Source organism: Impatiens glandulifera, chromosome 1 (genome assembly GCF_907164915.1).
Source record: "Impatiens glandulifera chromosome 1, dImpGla2.1, whole genome shotgun sequence".
Lineage (NCBI taxonomy): Eukaryota > Viridiplantae > Streptophyta > Magnoliopsida > Ericales > Balsaminaceae > Impatiens > Impatiens glandulifera.
In genome coordinates, this window is record NC_061862.1 from 104217012 (window position 1) to 104225902 (window position 8891).

An 8891-nucleotide genomic window follows, 5' to 3' on the forward strand; every position below is an offset into this window, starting at 1 on the left:
TGTTATTTTTTTTTGGTCAATAGTTAAATAAATTTGAATTTTCAGTTTCAGCACTTTTATATTTGTTAATCATGCTTCATTTATCTGTTTATTTTTTTGTAGAGTATAAAAGGAACCAACGTCGGCCCTTGACAACAAATTTGTCATTGTTGTTCATTAATGTTACAATTGATGATCAAGGGTGTGTAACTCCATCAACCCCTACGCTCCTTCAGCTCCAACATCCTCCACTCCCTCATCTTCAACATCCTCCGCTCCCTCACCTCCAACTCCCACCGCACCCTCCGCTCCCTCATCTCCAGCTCCCTCCTCAAAAAAATTTGAACACAACATTTTTTTGAATAGGACCTCGTCAAATGGCCTTTTCAATCTAATTCAACAATTGACAAAAGAATAAAAAGAGGTCGTGAATGTCATAGGCTTCAGAGGGCTTCTTACACTTGACCTTTCAAAATGTTCAGGCGAACTCTCTCGACACCTCGTCAGGTCATTCGACTGCGATAATTGTACGACCAACTTACAAAATGGCGAGGAAGTCAAAATTGATTAATAGAATGTTCAATGCATATTGAGCATGCCTAGAGGAGGAATTTAAATTGTTGAGTCTATTGGAAATGATACAGAGTCCCCCGAATATGATGAACACAGGGCCGGCCCTAGAGTAAGGCAACCAATGCAGTTGCATAGGGCCCCCACTTTTATAGGCCCCATTTTTTATATTTAATAATATTATATTATTAATATTATTTTTTTCTCTTTTTTCTCCTTTAATATTAAATATATATTATAAAAATAATTTTTTTTATCTCCTTTTTAGTCTCGTATTATAATATATTAATTATTTATATTTTTTTTAAATTTTTTTTTACTATTTTAAGGGCCCCAAAATTTAAATTTGTATAGGGTCCCAAATTCTGGGAGCTTCTCAGGGCCGGCCCTGCATGAACAATTGAAAGAATATAGGAGACAATAGGAAATGAAACAAAATAGTTCTGGTCCTAAAAAAATTGTAATTCCAAAAAAGATTCTAAATAATAGAGCATATGACAATAATTTTAAGATAGACTTTGTTGTCAGCAACTTTCTCTAGACCTCACAGAATCAACAGTGTAGGTATACACACTTACATTCTCAAAACTTACATTCCAAAACATCATTTTATGTACATTTCATTTACCCAATTTTTGTACCTACATGTTTAAAATCCTAAAATCTTTATTTGATGTCAATAATATCCGAAACTTGAATTTGTGTCAATTCACCATTAAAGGCTTAGTTGAAACCTGCCAGAAGTGAAAGGAGAATGAAAGTCGTCATTTCATTGGACCGCATACATTTCTCATTGTAAGTAATTTTTGTCAATACTTTAATTCATTGGTTTATTCAAATGTCAATGTAAATGTTCTAACATATTTATTGTTTCAGTTGTTCTACATGGATAGAGTTGCAGACCCTAAACTCCAATTACCTTACGAACGACAATTTCCGATATGGTCATGTTTGAATGACAATAAGCTGAGAAGTATAATTCAAATGGAAATAAATCGAGAAGGATTTGGATATGGAAGTGATGTTGGATGCCTTCCACTTCCAAACACCCACCAGGATGAGCCTAAGACGGTAGCAAATGAGGTGCGAGAACGGGTGGAAGTTGAGATGGGAGATCATTTAGAAGATGAGGTGGAATATCATCTGGAAGATGAGGTGGAAGATCATTTGGAAGATCAGGTGGAAGATCATCTGACAGATCATGTGGCAAATAATGTGACAAATAATGTGGAGGGGGCTCAAATTGGAGAAAATGAGCCTTAGGTCGTGCCGATATTAACCTCGTCCATCGTTAAAAATGCATTAGACACTATTGTTATTGCTAAATATGCATAGATAATGGCTAGATCTGCACAAAATATAGTAAAAGAACACATGTGTTGGCAGATGTAGCAATATCATCACAACAACAGAAATTCAACCCATATGTCCTATTTGATTCCTCCATCCATTTCTTGTACAAGACTATGGACACAATTCAATTTCTCAGGGATGTCATTCATAATTATTTCACAAAGGCACCTGTAGAAGAACCTCAACCCGCAGATGTTCGAGTTGAAACACCACCCAAAGTGGTGGAGGTTGCGAATGTTGTCATAGATCATCAACCCGAAGGTGGAGTTTACGGTTGTTGCCATAGATCATCAAACCCGAAGTGGTGGTTAGGGTGGGAAAAGATGCTCCAAAGAGAAAGTTTATACTTGAATCATCATCACCCAAAAAAGCCTCAAAGAGAACAGAGCATCCAATTAAGAAATTTCGGGCAAAAGAAACTCAACCCGTAGAGGTTGCAAAAGAAGGCTCACTCCCGCTTAGAATACAACCTAAGAGGAAGAGGGAGTTAATGATTAACAATCGGTCGACAATTCAAGTTGAAACACCACCCGAAGTGGCGGAGGATGTTGCCATAGATTATCAACCCGCATGGGTTGTAAAAGTAGCTCCACTCCCACTTTGAACTAAGCCTAAGAGGAAGAAGAAGTTTAGCACCCGAAGTTTGATGGTGGCACCAGAAGTGGTGGTGGTTACGGCTGTTGCCATAGAAGGTTGAGGTTGAAGTAGCAAAACAAGGCCCAACCAGAACACAACCTATTAGGATTAAAAAAACATAGGACGACTCTTTACTCTCCTTGCATGACATTAACTATGAAAAATTATTCTCATTCCTTCCAAGTTGCCCAAATTACTTAATTTGATCCAACGATGGTGGAGTTAATATTTGCAGATTTGGACTTAAGGTAACATCTTTAGAACTCTTCATAGACATTATAATGTTTTTTTAACTCTTATTAGAATGTATTTTCTTCAGTTATCTTTGTAGTGAAGTTTTATTTAGAGCGACCGAATCATGCTGAACAGAGAATATATACTTTCACTGAAAAGTGAAACATATGTGTGCCTTTAAGATTTATTGAGCTTTGTAGCTACCCAATAAAAGAATAGGAAACAAAAGGCTCAGTTTTGAGGGGCTCTTTCCTCTGATTTTGTTGCTATTTTATGGTGCAACAAATAGGTCAAATATGATCAACTTTATAAGAGATGAGAAACGGTCAACAAAATTTATGAATACATGTTTAATTAAGTTATGTTTAAATCATTATGTAAATCAACATTTAGCCATACAAGATACTTAGACACAAAAATAAATGTGTCTAAAGAAATTTATCAAACGTTTTATCATCCAAACACAACTATAACAAGTTATATTCAAAATGATAATTTTATAACTACAAGAATTTATACACTAAGTTGAAATAAAAATAAAATGTGAAGTTCCAAAAATATTAAAGTGTCGTTGATTCATTGGGAAGACAAAGCACATTCTTGAAAAGCTATTGGTATCAATTCATCACTTATCATCCTTGATCAACATTGATTTTTTTTTCTAATGTTCTCATGAAATTTGATACTAAAAGTACCTGAAAATAAAAAAGAATGAAAAACTTGGATCTAAAACTTATATATATACAAGTGGAAGAAGAAGCATCAAAGCTAAAGTTACTTTTTTGCAGTCACTTGCTTAAACTTAAAGAGAAAATTATGAATTTAGATCCCAGAACTTTTATTTTCTTTATTGTCAATTGTTCAAAACTAAAGGAAAACATTCAAAGTGATGTTATTGGTCAAACTCAAAATGGAAGAAATTACTTACCCATTATGGATAAAACTCAGGATATAACTCAGATAACAAGAGACTTGGATTAAAAGACTTACAATCTTAGATCACATGTTCGATTCTCATCCGAAACCATTCAAATTGAAATGGCTAGCATCCTCGAGGTGCATGTACCAGACCCTAACACCTTGGTCATAAAAAAACTGTACAAATGGTAGGGAACATGTCAAATCCAAAATGTTCTGAAAAATAATCTCATCAAATATTTTTACAAAATTCTTCTATGAAACAATTTTCAGGAATCACAACAGACAAAGAAAGAAAAGAAGTATTCTTTATTTAATTTATGTGACTTTTTCCAACATTGTCCAATACAGAAAGCGAACAAATAATACTACTGTATACCGATATTTGTTGACTTTAAAAACTTCCTCACAATGGACTTACAAACATCCCAAAACATTAGTGTCTGAAGCTTCAAAAGGCTCTGAGTATGCCACTGATATCCTCAACTAAGTAGTATATTGCCCTTTTATTTGTAATACATGGTATGTAAGTTGTAACTTAAACACGAGTCTCTTTCTTTCTTCGGCTTCCTGTTAAATGCAAAACCAAATTAAAAAAAGGAAAGTTGAGTTGAGTTTGGAAAAGTATTTATAGAAGCTAATTGTCTATGCATGATTTAAGTTATTTTGTTTTCAAGGCAGAAAAGAAGAAGAAGTACTCTGGTATGGAGGAGAAGAAAAGACTTATCAAGTGTGTGCTTATTTGAATTAAGTTCTTTAAATAACTTAATTATTTAGATAACATTAACCCATGGAAATTAATCAAATTACACCAGAATATTGGTTTATTTGGATTTACTGTCCAGCTCAATCTATCTATTTGTATGTTCAGTTCACCAGTAAGTGGCAATTGCCATGAATGAAATGCTTAACTAAACTGGCTTCTAAAGCATCAAGCTTTCTATTGATAGAACATAGAACTCAATTGATCTCAAAGCACACAATGGTGAATTCATTATGGCTGACTTCTTTACTCCAATTAAATATTAGGCTTTGTTATATCTTGGCTTATTTAAATAGCCAAGTGGTCATTTCCAAATATTAGGTTATTGAAAACAATGTTATTTGGGTAAAAGGACATTAGGGTATAAATATAATATATAAATTTTTAAATAATAGAGGGTATTATGATAAATATATAAATTTTTAAATAATAGAGGGTATTATGATAATTTGGTTGATGATCTGAACGATTATCGTTGATTGAATAGTGTGTTATTTAAATTAATCTCAAATAACCCATATCAAACTCCTTAGACATTTCATCAACAACTAAGAAGCATAGTTCCTAGAAGATCGTTTTGGCTTAATTAGAAGAAAAACTAATTTACCTGTAGGATTCTTACTCCAGAGCACTTGAACATCAATAGTAGAGAGATTTACATCATCAAGGCGTTTCCATGTCTTAATAGAATTGACAGCTCCCCAACCAGAGTGACCAGTTCTCTCCAAAGATGCTACCACCATCCTAGCCCTCCTTGACCATCCAGCCTCTCCATAAGCATGGTATCCAAAACCACCAGCATAACAGAGATGAATGTCCATCAGATCCCCACAGAAGTCATTGAGATGATCATGACCAACAAAAGCTGCCTTTACATCTCCTGCTTCGACCATAGTTGGGAAGAAACCTGAGTTCACTGAAGCAGAACTAATTCCTTCCTTTCTAACACCTGTGAAGTTTGAAGAATCAAAGCTTGCATATTCTGGCAATGGTATATGAAAGTAAGCAAGGCCTGGAGCAGAAGTCTCCTGAACTGGTGGACTTTTGGTGTATACTTTCTGCACCAAGATAATGATGTTGCAATTAATCAAGATAATGAGGTACATAAGTCATTTAATATTTTACAAGAAATCTACAAAATTAGCTTATTTTTCTATCAAACAATTGGGGCTATTGACAAGAAATCTTAAGGTGCTATTCATATAGGGCTTGTAAGTCGCCAGATCTTCACATAAACTGTGTGTCGGCATAATGGATTAAGGTACAATTTCGCAAATTCAGTATTACTTCAATGTTATGATATGATAAAAACTTCACCAAACATAGCAATCTGCTATGTTTGGTGAAGTTTTCACCGTTTAGACTATAAAAAAAAACCTAACAAATCAGCCATTGAAAGGCCAGCCATGAACAAAAGAAAGAAAAAGGAAGAGGTGATAGAACCTGGAGTTTTTTTGAAGTTTGTTGGAACCAAAACTGCTGAGAGGGCTTGATCCATCCATAACCAGGGATGGAAGGAACTGCAGAGTAATCACCACTGTCAAGGAAGTATAAATTGAGAACAGACTTATTTGCAAAGCTTGAACCATCAACCCCATTGACTTCCAAGTTGTAGTTCCCAAAACCATCAATAAAGTCGACATCAAGTGGATTGAGCTGGGACAAGGTATTCTTCATTCCTACTATGTGCTTCATCACCCCTTCCCTAGACAGTGTACCTTCTTGGTCATGATTACCCAGAACAGCAGCCCAAGGTATGTTGGATTCTATTGCAACGGAAAATGCAGCATCCAGAGAAGTTGCAGAGTTGGTTGCATCAAATCCAAAAATATTATCTCCTATGTTCCAAAGAAGCAAACACAACTAATTTTCAGCAAAATTGAACTCTTCCATGGTGTCTCTACTAACAACTACTTAGGGTTCTGATGAATAGAACCATTTAAAATGTCTGAAATAAGTTGCAATTGTCAATCACTTCTGGAATGAGAATCATAACAATTATCAAATTGAAAACAGAAAGAATAAAAAAACACTCTTTTGATAGATTCCTTATAGTTAACTCCAAACCCACATTAAATCAACGATAATGAAGTAGAATATGACATTTTACCAGTGAAAACGATAAGGTGAGGACGTTCTGCACGGATCATGCGACGTATGAAGGCGGTAGTATTGAGGTCAGAACAGCTGGAAATCTGAGAGGGTAAGACGTTCAAGCATTTCGTTGTTTCTCCGTTAGCGAAATGCATATCCGCAACTTGTAATATCCTGAATTGTCCTTTCTCCCTATCAAATCGAAGCTTTTTCCTTGTATTTTCTTTAGCCCCATAACTCCCGATCTCTACTGCGGCAGCAGCAGCGAGAGTAACAAGAAAAATGGAGGAAAATAGTAGTAATCTCCTACAATTCGCCATGAACGAACGAGAGAGAAAGAGCTAGAGACCACTTTTTCGAATAAACTGAAATCTTACTTCATTAAATTAGGACAGCAAAGTATTTGGTTGAGGATAATTTAATGAAGTTTGTCATAATGTCTCGTTAATCAATCATTTAAATAACCGTGTTATTTAACTCGAATTCTAATCATTTAACGCCGTGATTGGAGTTTTTGAAAAAATCTAAAGAGGAAAAAATGTAACGATTGGTGATGATTTTGAGGAGATAATGATTATTTTTGGTAAAAAAATTTAAAAGGTATTTAATATATATGAATAAAATAAAAACTAATAATTTAAAATAAAAAATATTTTAGTATTTTGGTTAATGAAATAAGTGACTATTAAGAAATAATTAATTGAAAAATTGATTTGGGATAGATTTTTTTAAAAAATTTAAAGAAAACAAGGCTAAGGTTATTTAAATAACTCGAATTCGAAGCTTTAGTTTCAATCCAAATTAACATTAATAATTCAATTTGAAATGTTCGAAAAATATTCTATTAGACTTTTGATAGGGTACAAATCTGACTTATTAATTTCCATTTAAATAACCAAACTAATTTAATCAGTAACTAAAGTATATTAATTAATGTTATAATATACAATTTTTTTACAAACATACCAACTTGTTTTTTATGTCTTAATTTAATAAAAAAAATGTTTGAAATTATTATTATTTGGTTGATACTTTTATTATTTGATTTTGTTTGATTCATTATTTTAAAAATTATTTAAATTATTAAATATAAATTACTAGTTGAATATAGAATTAAATATAAGATATTAATATATTTATCTGAAATTCGTTCTCATGAAATTGTTTTTAAAAACTAATGTGCACATTAATCCCTTGGTGTAATTGATCTAGTCTTTGTTTTCTCCTTTATTGTCTTTTCATAAATTTTAATTTTTTTCTAATATTTTATTTAATTATATTTAAACTACTCTTATTTTATTAATAATTTTAAAAAAATTAATAATTATTCAGCTTTACCTAATTGGAATCAACAAAATGAACTTTTTATATATTTTATTTGACAAACTCTATAAAAAAAATTATTTATAAATAAAAAATGAAAAATTACACCAAATCACAAATAAATAGAAATAGTTTTATTTTTTAAAATAAATAAAGTTATAGAAATAATCACATACAAAAACTAAAGGTAAAAGTATTTAAATTTGAACTTGATGAGATAAAGAAAAAAGAAATATTAGTAAATCATTGCCCAATATTATTAATTGAGATTTGAGTGTATTTAATATACTTAAGTTGTAATAATGAAAAGTAGACATACCCAATATACTGAGATAACTTGGCTAGTCTTTGAATTAAATCCAAAATATCAACACAAAATAGCATATTTAATTTTTTAAAAAGCAGAATTAATTAGATAAAAATCACTATAATTAAATGCGAGAATTGATTGGTATAATTTTCTTGAACCTTATATTTTTTATAAATTAACTATAACTCTAACTCAAGAATATTACATCACTTAATTCATTAATTAAAATACTAAAATATAATATATTTTAAATTATTATTATTTATTTATTTATTTATTATTATTATTATATATTAATAATTTTTATAAAAAATTATAATCTCAAAATTATCACAAATCATTTAAATAATAAAAATTAAAAATCAAACCAGACTTTAGTCACTCATTTCCAACTGTCATTTACTTCACGTGACAAGTACGGTAGTCTTTGTAGCCTATTAGTCCTAAGACCAGCCGCAGCAGGGGAGCAAATGAGGTGTTATTTGGGTGTCAAAAGAGGAGGGTGGGAGGCAGCAGGGGGCAAAAATGGGGATCAAATTTTGGGTGTCAAAATTTGATACGGGTGTCAAATTTTGTTTGGCCAATGAGACGCTGCCATGTGGCAGTTTAATATTTACTTTTGATTTTAATTTTCTTATTTTAAAAATACATTTTAATAATAATTGATCAATAAAAAAAAAAAAAAAATTATATCAATATTTTTTATTTTTC

At 31.9% G+C, this 8891-nt stretch overlaps 1 protein-coding gene across 1 annotated transcript; it reads right to left on the reverse strand.

Moving 5' to 3' along the window:
- Nucleotides 1-3897: 3897 nt before the first annotated feature.
- Nucleotides 3898-6947, reverse strand: LOC124919480 (probable inactive purple acid phosphatase 29). The gene is made up of 4 exons (XM_047459725.1): nucleotides 6564-6947; nucleotides 5897-6291; nucleotides 5061-5511; nucleotides 3898-4260 (listed from the first exon to the last, which is right to left on the reverse strand). The coding sequence occupies exons 1-4, from the start codon at nucleotides 6865-6867 to the stop codon at nucleotides 4229-4231; spliced, it is 1182 nt and encodes a 393-aa protein (XP_047315681.1). The 5' UTR covers nucleotides 6868-6947; the 3' UTR covers nucleotides 3898-4228.
- Between the last annotated feature and the right edge of the window lie 1944 nt (nucleotides 6948-8891).